Below are 18,908 nucleotides of genomic sequence, written 5' to 3' on the forward strand. Positions count from 1 at the left end.
AGGGCCACTCACATTTTGAGTAAATGAGAACATTATTGCTTAACAACCTAGGTTTAGTGACTGCTTCAGGAATGTGCACAGAATCACAATAACAGATCAATAACATTGAGCTACTGGACTTTTCCTGGATTACTAGGCAATCCAGTGGGAACAGAAAGCTGGCAAAATATAAGCCTTGGGCTTCTAAGGGGGCCATTATTTTGCTGCAGAATGAAGGCGACTCAGAATAATAGGACAACAGTAATGGATGTAACTGTTTAACTGACAAGGCTTGAATCATGTCTTCTGAAGTCTCAGGTGTCAAAATCTTGGTTGCTAGCTGAGGGACTTTTGATAAGTGGTTGGATTATGAGACTAATCACATCAGTAGATCAATCTTTTGATGAATTCACAACTTAATGTCACTACTGGAGATTGCAGGAAATAATTATGGCCTAGTTGGAGTAAGCAGGTCATTGGTAGCATGCCCTTGAAGGATGTATCTTGTCTTCTGCTCTCTCTATATCTCTGACTCTGGTCTGCCATGTGAACAGCTTTGTTCCACTGTACATTTCTGCCATGTTCTGCCTAATTACATGCCCAGAAGCAATGGAGGCAAATGGCCATGGACTGAACCCTCTGGAACTCTAAGGGGAAAGAAAAACCTTGTTCCCTTGTTTTCTAAAGTATTTTATCACAGTAGTAAAAAGATGAAACAATGCCTTAAACATACAATTTGTATAGTGCCCAAATACACAGTGGTTTGGAATATTGCTTTCATTTATATAGAACAGAATGGCAAGGTGGGGTTTGAGGACAAGATCATGTCCTTCAGAACACACACACACACACACACACACACACACACACACACACACACACGGTATATAGGTACCCCACAAAAGATGGCTTAGTGGATAAACTGCTTGCCTTATGATCATGAAGACCTGAGTTCAGATCCCTGGTACTCATATAAGAATCCATAATCCCAACAATGGGCAGACAGATCCCAGGGCTGGCTGGTTAGCTAGTCTACCTAAAGTGGTGAACTCTTGGTTCAGCTGCAGATTCTTAAAAGGAAGGTGGAGAGAACTGAGGAGGCCACCAGATGTCTACCTCTAGTCTCTACATACATGTGCACATAAATGCATAGGCACCTACATGTATAGCCCCCCCACACAGGCAAAAAATACACATTCAATAAAATAATTGAATACACCATACCTTAATACCATGAAAAACTGCAAAAAATGTGAAATTCTGTATTTTTTCCAGAATTTTCAGTTTTTCACAATAAAATTTTAAAATTACAGTGAAAAAAGACAAAAGTTTAAAGATGTAACTACTCTCCTAAAATTACAAACTCCTTAGTTGTTTTCATGCTAAATTGAACCTAAATTAAATTCAGGATATATTCAATCACATTTATGAAGGTAACAAGTTTTCTGTATCCACTGCTGAATTACTTCCAATGTCTGTTTTTTTTTTTTCTCTTCCCCAATGTATATTTTAGTTTGTATTTTGAGTACATGAATAGGGAACTTCTCTGGCATGGTTTTGCAGAGTTTCTGATTTTTCTCTTACCACTCATCAATGTCCAGAAGTTGAAAGCTAAGTCTTCATGGTGCATCCCTCTCACTGGTGTGCCTAATAGTGACGGTGCACGGGCCACCAGTGGCAAAGCACAACACATTGAGCCGGTTTAAAAATAAGTGCCATGGACTGGAGAGATGGCTTATTAGTTAAGTGCTTGTCTATGAAGCTTAAGGTTTGAGGTTCCATTCCCCAGGACCCATGTAAGCCAGTTGCACAAGGGGGCACACATGTCTGGAGCTTATTTGCAGTGGCTAAAGACCCTGGCATACCCATTCTCTATCTCTCTCTGCCTCTTTGTCACTCTCAAATAAATAAAAATAATAAAAAAAGTGCCATTATTTTGGTAAGGTAACTTGAACAGTCAAGATTTTTTTAAAATATATTATTGTTACTTAGCAACAAGTTCATTTAAAAGCATTTGAGTGAGAAATACAGAGCAAGGAGGGATTATATGTCATAGGAGACTTTTTTTCCTGGGGAGATGAGAACATACACTATTCAACCCAGCCAAGGCTCAGAGGGTAGACCAAAGCACACTGGTACCAAAACTAGTTTTAGTGAACTAATTCATTTATTGGGGTTATTTATGGAGGAGGGTGAGGAGCTGCCTTAAGCAATTTCTACTTCCTTAATGGAAGAGGTCAGTTCTCAAGAGTATGACAGCTATGGGCTGAACCTCTTGAAAATGCTTTGGGGAAAAGCTTAAAATCATAACTAAGGCTATAGAAGTAGAAGTATAAAACAATAGGGCCTTATCGGGGCTAGATTATGATATTATGTGAGCTCTGAAAATATACACTCATCTCAGGGTCTTCAAAACCTTTTATTTTTAGAGCCCACCCTCTTCCTATGAAGCAGCAAAATGAAGGCACAATCTTAGTAGTCATCTGATGACATCTTTCCATTATTCCTGATGTTAAAAATTGACACAGCCGATTTACAAAAAAATAACATGAACATTATCATAATATCCTTAGAATCATGTAGTTTTCAGTGATTAGAATTTAGTTATGCTTGGAAAGGAGCAGAAAGGAAAAGGAACCGTGGCTGAGTGTAAGTGTCTTATAAAGACACCTACATACTATGCTGAGGATGACTAATTTTAAGGACTTGGGCCTAATACATTTTTCCTCAGAGGAAGCAATTTTGTTTCTAAAGCGCATTAACTTCTGACATTTCGATTCCTGATTTCAGTGGCTGCACACTGTGCACTTCGATGCCACATTTAGGACAGGAAAAGTACATGTCAAATAAGAAACTGCTTTTCACGCAATAATAACAGAAGATGTGTTCACAGCCAATGGTGTGAGGCATGCTGGGCCACTCTCCACACAGAGCACATTCTTTGCCACTGGTGGCCCGTGCACTGTCACTATTAGGCACACCAGTGAGAGGGATGCACCATGAAGACAGCTTAGCTTTCAACTTCTGGACATTGATGAGTGGTAAGAGAAAAATCAGAAACTCTGCAAAACCATGCCAGAGAAGTTCCCTATTCATGTACTCAAATCCAACTTCACGTGTGTTTTGTGGCTTGCAAAATACAGACTGAATGCCCAGGAGGCGTTCTGTCAATGTTGCGAACTTTCCTTTTTGCAGGAAAATCAAGAAGTTCACTAACTCACCTAATTTTAAAAGCCCAACAACCAAATTCATGCACTGCTTAACTTTTCCAAAAGATGCTAAGTGACGGTTTCGAAACAAATCATAGCACCGCTCTTCTAACCACCTCCCGCCAATGGTAGCGACAGCATGCCAGAGCTTCTGAGTTTTACTTGGTGGCTGGTACTTTAGGTTTGCAGAAAAATTGCTTTTGTACTGAATATTCAAAACTGTCTGCCCCACGGTGGCATTTTTGGAGTAAATGGTGAATCTCCACAGCAAAAGCCACAACAATGCTTTCATTTCTGGTTCCAAGCGAGCCAAGAGCCCCGGCTTAAATCCATGAAAGCACTGCGTAAATTGTGACCACACTAGCTGCTCCAGAGCCTTGTTCAGTTCCAGCGCATCCAGCTGACTTATTCTGAGCACTCTGCTTGTACTCATCATACTTTCTTCTCGGCCAGCCATGTTGTCTCTGACGATCCCTGGCAAAAAATACAATTAAGGAACATCATCAACCAGCGGCAATCTTGTCCTAACTCCTCAATTCCCACATGAAACACAGATCCACTAATTATACAGGAAACCTGCAGATAAGTCTGTTAGTAGTGTAAAAATAGTTCTGAATAACCTGTCTCTTCTTTTCTTCCTTCCTTCCTTTACCTTCAACTACACCCCTTTGGTTTTTGCTTTTTTCACTTCCTGGCAAAAGACTAACAGGAGATGCAGAAAAAGAAACAGAGTGAGACAGAGAGAGAGAATAGGGTATGCCTATTTTCTGGAAAAAATACTTCTACATTATTCTCTTAGTCAGATTTCTGATAGATAGATAAAAATCCTAAAACTACTAATAAAGCTGAATAATGCATTAAATGGAGAAATATATGAACACAATAAAAATAATTAACTATACAAAACATGCCAGAGATGTTCAACCAAGATCTCAGTGTAATTTCCTATACTTCCATTGACTTTAAAGGGGCATTTTTCAACCAGGCACTTAATCTTTCTCAATTACATTTTATTTTTGTAAAGAAAGTTAGAAAGAAAGGTAAATGAATAATATGTGTTTATTATTACACTGCTTACAGAAAACAAACAGTGCTGAACCTTATCATGAAGCAAAAAGAATATAGAAATATCGTTATTGAAATACTACAAATGTACACATGTCATGCAATACATCAAGAAAGAAAAAATATTATGCAAAGATGTATACTATGATAATTTCATAAAGACACCATGGAAACAAATTTGTGCTAGCGGATAAATAACTTTTAAATGAAATATCAGGAGTTGACATAAATATTAGCCAGGCATGACTTACTTAAAACACATTGAGTTTGTGCCGGAAACACCCAGTCACTGTTCTTGGTGAATATCCTTACTCACTTGTATGTGACACCATATTATTAATTGGCAAGCCTCAACTATGACCAAAAATCATGTTCAGTTTCTCAACTGGTTCCTTTGTATGATCTTATTATATGTTCAACCTAAAAACATGTAACTTGGAGAAGCTGATAGCAAAATGGTGTTTGCTAGGCACTGGAAAAATGAGATTTTGAAAAAAATAAAAAATAAAACAATAAAATATAAGAGGAGATTTTGGTCAGAAGTATGAAATTTCAGTTTTAAGATGAATACATTCCGGTGAACTAATGTACAATATGGCAACTCTACTTAATAATTCAGTATTGCTTGTTTTAAATATGCTGAAAGAGGAGATCTGTACCTTCACCCCACCCCACACAGACAAGTTAGATGTGAAATATACATATATGATATCATCATGCTGATTATATAAATATGTACTTTTATATATTATATATAATTATATATCAATAAATCTGGAAAGAAAAGTAAAACAAGCTTTCAACACATGGAATGTGAGAAAATGTTCTCAAAGCCTTCAAAAGGTCCACAACAGTAATACACAACCCAGGTTATAGTGGAAGCTCACTGCCACGAGAGGGCTCCACGTAATCCGGGAGTAGTCATTTCACATAATCCTCTGCCTTGATTTTCTCACTTGTCAAACAAAAGGCTAGAGACAAATATAACCTTTAATTCCTTTCAACTTCTATTATTTAACTGATTTTTATTTTTTGAAATTTTTATTTCATTTCATTTATTTAACTAGATACAGAGAGATGGAGAAAAAGAGAATGGGACCACCAGGGCCTCTAGCCACTGCAAACGAACTCCAAATGCAGGTGCCACCACATGCATCTGGCTTACATGGAACGTGGAGACTTGGACCTGAGTTCTTAGGCTTTGCAGGCAAGTGCCTTAACTGCTAAGCCATCTCTCTAGCCCTATAATTTGATTTTTTTTTTTTTTTACTAAAAACAAAACAAAACAAAAAGTTAGACAGTGAAAGAGCTGAAAAGCAGTTCCTTAAACCAAGTTGTACTTCTTGAAATCAGGACTATCTTTGACAACTAAAGACATTTTCAAGAAGCAAATTTGAATACAGCCCTTTTACCCTAGATTGTGTCAGTGATAGAATACTTTATGTTTAACAAGATGAAGTATAGGAAACAGAAATGCCCACTGAATAATACAGGTGATTTGGAGCTGTGTTCCATTAAACCACACATATTAAGTCTGAACCTTACACACAAATACAATCCACTTCTGAGAAGAGTCCACCTTTACCCCTTCCTGTGGTTCTCTCAACCCTTGACAGCAATGGAGATTTCTATAGCAAGTTCTTCTGGGAAGACCTTTCCTCATACTTGCCAGTAGCTATAGCCAAGAAAAAAAGGTATTAGAAAGAGAGTTGTACTTCCTCATTTTAGTAATCCAACCCAGTGACAAGGACTGCCTGTTCACTGTCCAAAGTATTTTTTTAAAATCCATTCATTACTCTATTCACAGCACCACCTCTGCTCTTGATCCTTTTGTATGGAATGAATGTACTAGCTCAGTGTCACTTCCCTTGTCCAAATCTGGCTTTGCTGCCCGTTTCAATTATTCCTTTAGCATTCCATCTTCCTTTCTTGTCTTCTATGTCTAGAAATAATGTATTCTCACAGTTGAATTGTAGCACCTATCACACAGAAGAGTGCATTCTGCATGTGCTTGATGAATGAATCGGATAAAAAGACTGGGGTTAAAAACATAAATTCTACCCATCAACCTTTAAAACTATTTCTAATTACCATGTATTTAATTCAACACCTTTGTGTTACATCTGCTATTTTCTAGCTAATATACTGAGGACAGTGCTATAACAGTACCACAGTCTAAAGGGACCCTATGATCTACTAGGGTGGAAGGAGAAGGCAGTCAGGGTATGCCATTGGAAACCAACAGACAAATACAGAAAAATGGAATAAGTGATTTGCAAGGGGAAATTCAGGGTACTATGTTTACCACACATGAGAGAAGGCAAGGGGATTTCCTGATGAGGCAGTATGAAAGCAAGCTGTGGGAAGAAGTAGGATAGTCAGTATGGTCAAGGAAAGTAAAAGCATTTCAAGTTAGGGTAATGTCATTGAGACTGGAGATGCAAGGACCAGAAGGAAAGAGGGGGCAATGAAGAGTCCTAACCATAAAAATAACTGGATTTGCATTTTAGACTACTTGTTGTAGCCACCCTGCAAACAGAGTAGAGGCTGTGCAAAGGCACAATGTGTCCACTTTGCAGGTTATTCAAAGTCTGGTGAGAAGCTAATGATGGTGTACATGGAAATCTGAAAGGTAGGAGAATTGACACTATTTGTTGAGAAGACTACAGTAATTGATTAGCTGGAGATCCATTTCTGTGCTAAAGAAAATACATAAAGAAAAGCTCATGTACGCTATGTTATAGGTCAGAGGTTTCTATGAGACACTGTGGTGGTAATCAAGTGACTATGAATGGAAAATCTGAGTGAAAATTTTGATAAATCCCAGGCCTTTCCAGTGGGATTAATTCATTATATTGAATTTGTTTGATCTAGGTACATGCTATAGTTAGGAAGCAATTATCTAAAAAAGGCAGTCAGATCCTGATGGCTTTCTTTGTAGCAATATTATAGTAGACAGTTCCCTGAGATGAACTTCTAGACCTGGCACAGTTATGGAGGAAGGGATATTTATTGAAGCTTACAGATCCACAGGAAGTTCTATAATAACAGAAGAAGGTGGCCAGCTTTCACAAGTCCAAGCAGAGACAGAAGCCACAAGCCTAAAAGCCAAAAGCCATACAGCATAGCATACTTTAGGAACTCCAGCTAGGCACACTTTGCATGTCTTAATATTGAAATCTCAAACTCACCCCACACCTTAAGATCTGTCCAGTGACACTGCCTCCAGCCAGGTGGCTGCAGATGCAAACTACAAACTAATAAAACACTGAATATATTGGGGGCCATCTATTCAAACTACCACAAATACTTTTTCATACTTTTTCATTGATACAAAGCTATAAATACCCATGTAAAAGATATATATATATCTTTGCCATTCAGTAGTTCTATGGTCTTTACCATAATAATACCACACCCTCACTGTTCCTCTACTCTAGTGGTTTTCAAATTTGAGGGCTTATCAGAATCACATACCAGACTTGTTAAGATTACTGGGCCTCATTTCTAGATTACTGATTAACTAGTTCTGGAGCAAGACTCAAGAGTTCACATTTCTAACAAATTCCAGGTGATTGTGAGAACTAAGATTTTTTTTTTTTTTAGTGCAGTCTTTGAAAAAAATTATTTATTTATTTATTTGCAAGGGGGGAGAGAGAGAGAGAGAGAGAGAGAGCGAGTACAACAGAGAGAAGAGAGACAGAGAGAGAATGGGCATGCCAGGGCCTCTAGCCACTGCAAATGAATTCCAGACGCATGTGCCCCTTGTGCATCTGGCTTATTTGTGTCCTGGGGAATTGAACCTGGGTCTTTTAGCTTTGCAGGCAAACACCTCAACTGCTAAGCCATTTCTCCAGCCACTGAGCTAGTTAGATTTAAAGTAAAAATCTCCCTTTAAAAAAAAAAAAATTTCTTTTATTTTGGCATATTACTGTAATGTTGCATGTAAGCCCTATAACTCATTTCTGGCTAGATAATTATCTTAATCTCTTTATCTGCTAACAGAGTTGCTTTAAGACTTTTACTGTCCCAGGGTTTCTTTCTTTTGTCCTCATGAAATTAAAGACCACTTATTGTTTTCACAAAAGTCTTGGTCACAACTGAAGCTTGGAATGTATAGAAAATCATTTCATGCTCTCATATAAGGCTCCCAGCAGAGGTGTAGCAAGGGATGTAGGCAAGTGAATAGACAACTAAGGCTATAACAGAGGAGTATGGCATCACAGGTTTGCAAATTCTTATAAGAAATTTAAAAATTATATAAATAAATTCCACACTTATTTTTCTGCATTTAACAAATTTTCTCTGTATTATGTGCACAGTAGGAAAAAAACTAAGACATTATTTTCAAAAACACCATTAGCTAATCCAAACTACATTATTTGCCCAAGTCCAGCTCAGTTAGTCACCAATACAACTGTTGGATTAAACAGATTGCTCTTTTAGCTGAAAAGCAGATGATATATCACACCTAATTTGCAGGGCCAGGTATGTCAATTTCTGTTTTTAAATACTGGAATAATAATAGTTCCAGATTGTGGCTCATAAATACATTATTAATCTTACAGACCTAGAATTTCCATAAAGATGGGCACGTCAGAGCTGTTCAGTAAAGACTTGTGTGTGGACTTCAGTGACATGACAGGAAACAGAATGAGTGGTTTGGTAGTCAGTGTACTAGTGTAACAGCTGTGGATATATCTAGATGTAGTGGAGGGCTAGGGGTGATCTTTCTTGCTCAAGTTCTGTACTGGTATTTAGTGGAAAACTAGCTAAGAGCAATTTCTTGTGGGAATCACCTCATTCAAAGCCCTCCTCCTTTGGAGAAATACTCAAGACCATTTAGTAAAGACAGAGAATTTTCATGACTGCCAAGGAAAGATTTAACAGAGTCTTTAACAGATCCAATATTTTAACAATACTTATATAAAATTCTCTTATCCCTTCTGTTATAGTTTAACTTTTTTTTTTTCTTTCCTTTTTTCCTCCCTTGGCCTGGCCTCAGTGCAGATTAGGAACAGCTGGGCTCTCTTCCCTCCATAAGGCTCTTTAATAGACCAAAAGAGCCCTTATTACTAACTGCTCTGAAGCCTTTGCTCCTCCAGTGAATTATTTCTGGTTTTCTTTTTCATTGTTGTAGGTTTTATTTCCAATATTTTAGTCATGTTTGTGATGTTGTGTAGTCGTAAACCTAGAACAAACATTGTCCATTACACATCATAGTTGAATGCCTTGACTGTGTTCAACATTTATCTTCAGGCAACTGTTAGAGGAGGAAAAGCAGAGTTAAAACCAAGCTGCCCTGGGCTCAAGTTTTAGCTCTGTTACCTACTTGCTATGTGATCTTAAAAAAAATTCATTAGTCTCAGAACATTCTCCTAACACGGAAAGTAATAGCTGTTCTAGTAGTTGGTTGTTGAGATTAAAGTAGATAAGGCTATCAAAGTGGTTTGGAAGCTGTAAGGAAGGCTTAATACTATATTGTTATTGGTTTGGCTAAGAATGGGTATGAAAAGAAAAGACTGCAAGTTCATTTTGGCCAATCTCATTTTAAAAGACTGAACCCTTCATTATTACTCACACTAGTACATTAATCAACCTGTATCAAAAGTATTTGTTTCCAGGAAATACTGACAACATTAAAATATAATTGTGGAATATAAACCTTGAATATGATGTCACCTTTATGTGAGAATGGGAGTGCCAGGCATGGTTAGCTGGCTCACCCTGATTGTAGTATGTATCCTGTCTGAAAGAAGACACAGTGGGATTCCTGGAGAATGGAGATGGGTTCCAGCATGACCAGCTCCTGCAGCAATTGAATCTCATCAATGGGGTCATGAGTGTTTCTGGGAAGCAAAGAAAACTCAGGACACACACATACTACCTGCCTCTAAGGGGCTTTGCTCCTGGGGCACAACAGACAGCCCAAGATAAACATCTAGCTTTGGGTTCATCAACATAGGATATTCAATTCTTCCTCTCCCCCAATATCAATACACTCCTTTTTCCTGTCAGGTACAGCTCTTCCAGAGTACTGGCTTTTGAGGAAAAAAAAAGTAATAACCAAAGTTCAATTAATATGATTAGAAAATCCTTTTCTTTCTATTGCAGCATAATAACAATCTGTTCATAATAGGCATGAAACACAGAAAAATGCCATAAATGCCTTTAAATCACATAAAATGATTCTTAACATAATGTAAGTAGTTTGTGTTACTGAATTCTCTGACAAATACTTATTCAATTGAACCAATATTCATTGAGTACATAAATGCCAGATATTTTCTTATGTATCAGAGATTCGATCTAAATATTTAAATGTCAGTTAACTTCCCCTTTTCAAGTATTTTTAAAGAAACAGAACTTTAATGTAATCAGAACTGGCCATGGATCTCTGAATTAAACAAGATTTCATTTTTTTTTTTTTTTCAAGGTAGGGTCTCACTCTAAGCCATGCTGACCTGGAATTCACTTTGTAGTCTCAGGGTGGCCTTGAACTCATGGAGTTCCTACCTCTGCCTCCTGAGTGCTGGGATTAATGGTGTGCGCCAACATCCCCGGCTTAGATTTCAAAATTTGAAAATAACATAGAGAGTCACAAAACTCCCCAGGAAAAAAGATAAGCATGGTATGAAAGAACAGGTTGTATAAGCCTGGAGATGTGAAGTCCTGGCTATGGTTGCAAGGACACTGGGGATGGACTTCAGTATTAGCTGGTGCACTATGTATGCATACACCATCTGGAAGCAAAGAGCTAAGTCATCTGTGAGAAAGACACATCAGGCTGGAAGGAGAGAAGGGCTGATGAGCCACCCTGCCACACTGTTAAAAGCCCACTAATAGAAGTTGTACTGATGATAAACTGATGCAGGAAGTCACTGAAGAGATATAATGGATAAGCTGTAAAACATCAATGTGATAGTAGAGGGAAGGAAGACTGCTATTCTGGCAGGACAGCTGTTTATAGTATGCTTATAATTCACAGTCCTAAGACAGTAACACGTTTTTGTAGAATTTAAAGCAATTTAACTTTAATAAGACCTATAGAAAACCAAAAGATTTTAATGTCATGGCTTTGGAGCAAAAACTTCCAATACTTATGGTAAAGCATTACTTTTCTGTCTCCTATTATAGTGGTTATAAGCACCAATGTCTACCCACACTGGTCATCTATTTCTATTTTAAGTGAGCTGTAACAATTGCCAGTTGATGGTTTGTTTAGATTAGTATCAAGTTAACTAAGCTTATTCGTAAAACAAGCACCATATTTCATTCACACTATTTTTTTTCCAGAATGTCCAATGTTTTTTTTTTAATTATTCTGTGTAATATTCAATCTCTGATACCCTTTTTACATTTTCTAAGCCACATTAAATTTAAGGAACATTATCAGCCAGGTAAAAAGATGAATGAAGGTAATTAAAAGTATGATTTTTGATATAAATATCAGTATTAAGGAAATATTCTACTGTATAAGGGAATGTAGAAAAAATGAATAGGCAACATTAAGACCAGATAAAAAGTATGCTGTCTCCTAGGATTAGGGATAACTGATCACATAAATATGTTTAAGACAAAATGATCCAGCACCAAGAACTATTAAAAAGATCTCCTGCTGATATTTTATCACTAGAAATGACACACTAATTTTCTTTCACAGAAAAAAACCTTGAAAATATTTATGAAAAGCAGCAACATATAACATTATGGCTAAAATAATTCACACTTTCCTTTCATGTTTTTTGTTCCCCCTAAAAACTTTTTCATCTATATCACACTGAAAAACTGTAACAAATGGCTCTCCCTCTGCGGATGGAGGAAATTTTCAGGATATATCTTGGAGCTTTTATTGAGTATACTACAAATTATGAATGAATATATTTTATTTAAAAACATGTTATTGACAGAAATCTATCAATAATAATGTGGGTATTGTCAAGGGCCTGCCAATATTAATGTAATTATGATTAAGGGGTTAACATGGATTTTTAGCTATAATACCAAGTAACATCTCCAACATTGCTGCTATCAATATACACATTATTATTGACCTGTTCTGAGCCTCTCAGTACTAGATGTATTACCATTAAACATACTTGTCAATGCATACTGCCTACAGAAATTCTACATTTAAATTTACAGTCTTGTAAACTTTGTCAGCAGAAAACATGTGAATTCCAATTAATGTATAAGTTGTCACAAGGTCGCATTCCTCCTGCTCTTGCTAGGTTCTTTTGCAGCTTGACAATAACCAATGAAGTTTTGTATAATAAGGTCATTGCTGTACAGTCTAATGTATTCTATTAATCAAAGTGGATGGGGCAATAATGTAATTTTATTTCTAAGATTTTTTATCAAATTTTAGGTAAATATTTCATAATATGAGGTTATATAAGTAGTTTCTTTGAATGAGTGGAGTTCTTATGTTTTGAACCTATATTCTAATATTTCATATCTTTGTGTGGTTAGATAGATTTACTGTCCATTGCATTGAAATCAATACTAACAAATGGTAAATGCATCAGAGAGGGATTTTACAGGACAACAATTCCCAGAACACATTTCAAACACAGGTAAAAGAGAAAAGGTATGGCTGTGTCCCATTAGGACACAATGACCTCTGGCACTCTGAACTGCCTAAAAAGCAACAACAAGTTTAAATTACACTTCTTCCATACACTTGCTAAGAGAATGATCTCTACTCTGGTATTCTTCCTTCTACCATACATAATAAGCTTAGTTTTAAGACTACATATATAGCTAATATTATAAATCTCAATTAAGTTCATTTGGATATAGGCAAGACCTCAAACTATTGGCAGTAGGTCTCGAAAGTCTTCAATACTCATCAAAATCTGAGTGTTTTCATTGGGGGGCAATAATGTGATATAATAAAACTTTTCTAAAATGTGTATACAAGATAATAGTATACAGCTCTTGAAAAAATGAATAAAGATCAATAACTTGCCACAGATAAAAAATTATATATGTGTATGTGTGTTTTAATTTTAAGACAGGAGGAAACAAAACAAATGGCAATATTTCAAAACTACAATTCATCTCACACAAAATACTGTGGGTTTTACTTATTTTAGCCATAGTATATTTGTTAAAGCACTAAAAGTTAACAAAAATACTCCATTCTTAACCTTAAAACAGAACTTCCAGCACCAAGCCCTAGCTTCACACATGTTTTTAAAAGAACAATTTTTTCATACTCCCCTTTTTCAGAAAGTTGATATTTCTGAGTCTTTGACAAGCATATTGCAAAAATATATGTTGTAGTGCATATGGAAAAGGAATGTTGAAGAGTCTGTGATTAGTTTTGTGTTCTAGCCTGGGTTCCCTAGCTGCATGACTCTGGATCTTACTTTACTACACTATATTCTTCATTTGTGTGATAAAAATAAAATTTAAAATGTCTACCTTCTTCTCTAGAATCCTTATAGAAAGTATTTTAGGAAAATTTGAAAAAGGAAGGAAACTAGAAAATAAAACAAAACAACCAGGGTTTGGGAAATGATGAAAAAAGTAGGAAAATCAGTGCAGGACACATGAGAAAAAGGCAATAACCAGAAAATAATGGCAAAGCCATAAAGAAGACAAGGTGAACAGGCTTTTAAGTTAACAATCATAATGAACACATTATTATTTACTATTTATTAATGGCTAACTAGTGACTATTACACCTGACATGCATAAAATTAAATATTAAAACATACTTCCAACACATGATGTATCTATATTAAGTATGTCCTAACAAAAACAAAGAACAAGAAACTTGGTATCCAGACTATAGCATTACTAGGAGGTAGTAGAATCTGTAACAGGTGGATTTAGACAAAAGTTTTTTGACTATTGGAAGTGTGCTCCTAAAAATGAACATGGAACTCTGCTGTTTTTGTGTTTCCCTTATACTTCGTGGTCACAAGGTGAGCCATTTTGCTTTACCATGTGATGTTGTCATGATGTGCTGATACCAGCCCAAAGTAACAAGGACAGTTAATCCTGGGCTAAGACCTATAAGAATGCTAGTGATAACAAGCCTTTCCTATCTGTAAATTGATTACCTTGAGTATTTTCTATACAAAGCTAACACAGTTACTATTTCTGTACCTATACTTTACAGACTTTCTTGGTGATCTGAAAACATAAAAAAAGAAACAAACCTACCTTATAATACCAAGAAAGATGCCCTAAAGAAAAGTAGGGCACAGGAAGATAAAACTAATGTAAAATTGTGGGCTGTAAGTAGAAGAGCCATGAGCCATGCTCTGTACCACAAGACATTATCATTAGTAATTTTAAAGAATGTCAGAGCCACATTTTGGGTCATGATACACAGAGGCATTGCCACCTACCCATAACTGATGACATGACCACAATGCATGACCCATATTCCCCAATGAGGAGGGTCCCTGCAGAGGAGAGAGGATAGGGAGGAGGCTAACAATGGTACCAACTTGACTGTATACACTGAGTAGAAAACTAATAATAATAATAATAAAAGCTAACTTATAAGAGTAGAGGTACAGCAAACTCCAATCCAAGGATGAGTACATACATAGAAACTATATGAAACATTAAGTAACTAATTTTTCTATAAATTTGGGGAGGGTCCTTAAAGTCAAATGGCTTAAGAACATTCCAAATGACCTAAAACTAAAACTGCAACACACATTTAAATTCATTACACAAGCATGAGAAAAGAGATCAACCATGGCATAGGAGGAGGTACTATACTATGTTCCAGGTACTATGCATTCCCTTTATAGTGTCATCGAAGCCCTGCAGTACAGTAGCTATTATTTGCATCCCTACGGCAGTAATAAAAGCTTAATAAGATCAACTTACCTCAGGTCAAGCTAACAATGAGTTAACATGTGGTCATTGCTATAAAACTTGTGAATCACACAAAAAGAGGCTGGTAGAATAGTGAAGCATTTGGTAAGCTCATATAAAATTTAATCCCACAGCATGCACTGCAAAATTTTCCTCCACAGGATCATTCAGTGGACTAGACAGATAGCCAAGCTATGTATAGATGAGGAAAGAAAGTAAAGGAATGTGGGAAAGTCACCCATGATCCTCTTACCTACATCTCTTTCTCTGTTTCTTTCTTTTTTTTTTTTTTAAGCAAGCACAACAGACTAACCCCTTTTGTTTAATGTGAGACAGACAGAGAGAGAGAGAGAGAGAGAGAAAGAGGGAGAGAGGGAGAGAATGGGAACATCAGGGCCTCCAGCTATTACAATCAAACTCCAGAGTATATTCCCCATTGTGACCATGTGCAACATTGTGTGATTGCATCACTGTGTATTTGGCTTACATGGGACCAGGAGAGTCAAACATGAGTCCTTAGGCTTTGCAGGCACGCACCTAACCACTAAGCCATCTCTCCAGCCCAACCCCCTTCTCTTTTTCTACAGTCAGTCAGAGAAATTAGACAAAAGCACACAATGTCAAACCTGAACAGAGAATATTTGGGTGAAAAATAAGGGGTGTAACTATTCATTTAATGAATTCATATGAATACAGATTTAGATGCAATATGGAGACCATGCCAACACATCCGCTGAACACTAGACAGATTAAGCATCAAGTCAGAATGGCATTTGTGTTTATTAATATGTTTTTAATTAATTAATTTATTTATTTGAGAGCGACAGGCAGAGAGGAGGAGGCAAAGAGAGAAAGAGAGAGAATGGGTGCGCCAGGACTTCCAGCCCCTGCAAACGAACTCCAGACGCGTGTGCCCCCTTGTGCATCTGGCTAACGTGGGTCCTGGGGAATAGAGCCTCCAACGGGGGTCCTTAGGCTTCACAGGCAAGCACTTAACCGCTAAGCCATCTCTCCAGCCCAGCATTTGTGTTTTAATAAGCAGAAAGAAATGACTACATAGGCCAGGATTTTATCTTACCTTACTGGCAGGAAAGAAAGCAGAACTCTAATAAGAGCCAAAAATAATGCAGAAAAGGTCATTCCAATGTTAGAAAGGACTATTGGACAAACTGGGAAGGACATGCAAGCTATACTCTCTCCTTTCTCTATTACAATGTATAGAAACCACAGTGCTGGGCTGAAAAAGGCAGTGCCAGGTTGACAGTAAAGAGGCAAGTGGAACATCAGGACCTTTTCTCACACACTTTGGGTGAAATAAGGGCACAAAATGCTTGGAAACTGCTAGTAATCCACAGGAAAAAAATAAAGGGAATTCACAGGGAAAAAAAGGAAGCATTCTCAAGTAAAAAATAATATGGGCAAATATGTTCCTTGTACTATAGGAACCTGAAAATTGCCAGAAAAACCACAGGGGCCTAGGACACATGAAGAAGTGATGGGTAAGTCTGCTAACACTACTGTTCAGCTATTATGTCAAATGGAAACTATCTGCCCTTCTTATTGCAATGACTCTTATGCACATCAATTTAAGGAAAATTTTATGGTTAAGAACAAAAGGATGGATGGAAAACAAGGAGTTATGATTAGTCATAAAGAGAATTAAATTTGTAGCTATAAAATAAATATGCATATTTGTAGTTTGAATACATAATTATAGACAGCTATAATAATCAAATGAATGTGCATTGAACACAAATGAGTAATTGTCCTAAGAAACAGGATTTTCATTCAAGCAGGAAAGGCAGATCATCTGGCCCAAGATATGAATTAAGTGTTCTTGACAGGCTCCCTTTTGTAAAGGAACACATAAAATAGCTGTTCTTGTTGAATTACATTGATAGTTGCCTTGTTTCTTTTCTCCTCTGCATGGCTCCAGGAAATTTCTACTAGAGTTCTCTCATGGAACAATGTTAAAACCAGTCTGAGGGCTATCTCTAATTTCTAAGTGATAATTAGCACAAAAGGTAAAGTCAGCTAAAGGCAAATCGGATTCAGGACAAGAACAACATAACTCTCAATTCTCCTAGGTTTAGTTGTCTCCACTATGTCCTGTTACTTTTTAAAGAAAAAACTAAGGTTCCCTTTCTAACTTTTTAAGTAGTCCCACTTTTCCTTGTTCTATACTCTGGCTCAAGATCAGTCAACTCTAGTCTTTCAAGATACAAGTAATTGGTACTGAAGGAAAGAATTAAAAAAAAAAAACAGGAAAATTATAAGTCAGTCAGCCACTCCTAGTTCATTCTATTTAGATTTAACTAAAGGTAGCACATTAAGTGGAAGGTGTTTTGACTCCAACGGGTAGATGGCGGCCTTAGTCACCCTGTAAATGCTTAGAATTGTCCAGACAAAATGGCATAGGACATCACAGAATGCAGAACATATTATATTTGCACTCTCTCAATAGTCAACTTGGAAAAGCCCTTTCAACGAAATGAATGATATGGAAAATTGTACCCAAATAAATAAGTAAACAAAGACCCAGGAGATGGTTGTGATTGTCGTATGCCTGATCAAAAATATGAAATTCAATACATTTCACATTTTACAGGAAAACTCTCAATACTGTTGTCCCTGGAAACAGATCAAAACTGAGTGAATGACCCTCCAACACGCTGACTCCAGCTCTCGGAAGAGAAATGCACTGCGATGCTCCGCGGGGCTCGGATGGTGCGGTGGTGCAAGCCCATCCCGAGAAGCCATCTCTTCGGTGCGGGAAAGTCGCTGCGGAGGGTGCACAGGGCCTCTCCAGCAGCCCGTCGGTTCGTTTTGCAATGGCGCGATCCTGAAAGACTTAGGAGTTTGGACCTGTTCGGTAGTTTTTCTAAACCAGCACCCGGGCTTTGCTTCTTCTAGGAAGGCGGAAAGCCAACAACGCGGCCTCACGTAGAAGGGCAAAGCTGTACAGGCCGTGACCCTCGGGACGCCCGGCCGCGCGCATGCGCCCTGCGGCGCTCGGCTCTCCGCAGACACTGACCTTAGCAGGCTGCGAACCGCCCAGCTCCGCGTAACTTTCTCTCAAACATTTCTCTGCAAAGCCCGGCTTTTCCTAGGCGAATCTGGGTTACCCAACAGCTTCCGGAACTCGCGAGCTTCCGGAGCGACCCAGAGACCCGGAAGTGGTTGGAAAAAGAAAAAAGGTAAAATGGTAGAGAAGAACTACTAAGCTTTCCAACTCTGAGGAAGGCCTGAGAGGGCCCAGCCCCGAAGTGCGCCGAAGAGCCGAAAGGCCGAAGAGCCGAAGAGCCGACGGGCCGAAGAACCGAAGGGCCGACGAGTCAAGGAGGACACCCCGAGCTCTGTGATTGGTCGGGGAAGTCGCTTCTGATTGGCAGGAGAGTCGCGAACCGGTCAGCGCGGGGTCGGATGCAGGGCGTGAAGAGGCTTCCGTGTCAAGGGGCCGCTGGACGCTGGGGCTGTCCCTGGGGCGCTGGAGTCTGCGGACGCCGCTGCCGGCCGCCGGATGAGCGCCGCCGGGTGGTAGCGGGGCGCCTGCGCAACACGGGCTGACGGCGCCCGCCTGAGGTCCAGCGGCCGGGTGACCCGGCGAGGGGGCTGCTCGCGGGCCTGGGCGGGCGCGGGCCGCGCGTTTGCTCAGTTTCCGGGCGGGAAGGTCCTCAGGTCGTCTTGCCAGGCGGTCGCCGGTACCCCGCTGCTGGAGGGAGCAGTGACCAGGCCTGGAGGGCGTGAGTTGTGAGGTCCACTCTCGCGTCCTCCCCACGGTCACCCCCGCACCCGCCGAGCCATTGGTTT

General features: G+C 38.5%; 1 protein-coding gene across 1 annotated transcript; it reads right to left on the reverse strand.

The window, feature by feature from the left end:
- Window positions 1-653: 653 nt before the first annotated feature.
- Window positions 654-18,407, reverse strand: Pex2 (peroxisomal biogenesis factor 2). Its single transcript, XM_045144356.1, has 2 exons — window positions 18,133-18,407; window positions 654-3,662 (listed from the first exon to the last, which is right to left on the reverse strand). Exon 2 carries the CDS (start codon window positions 3,643-3,645, stop codon window positions 2,728-2,730), a length of 918 nt encoding a protein of 305 aa, XP_045000291.1. The 5' UTR covers window positions 3,646-3,662; window positions 18,133-18,407; the 3' UTR covers window positions 654-2,727.
- Window positions 18,408-18,908: the final 501 nt, after the last annotated feature.

The sequence above is a fragment of the Jaculus jaculus genome, chromosome 2, assembly GCF_020740685.1.
Source record: "Jaculus jaculus isolate mJacJac1 chromosome 2, mJacJac1.mat.Y.cur, whole genome shotgun sequence".
Lineage (NCBI taxonomy): Eukaryota > Metazoa > Chordata > Mammalia > Rodentia > Dipodidae > Jaculus > Jaculus jaculus.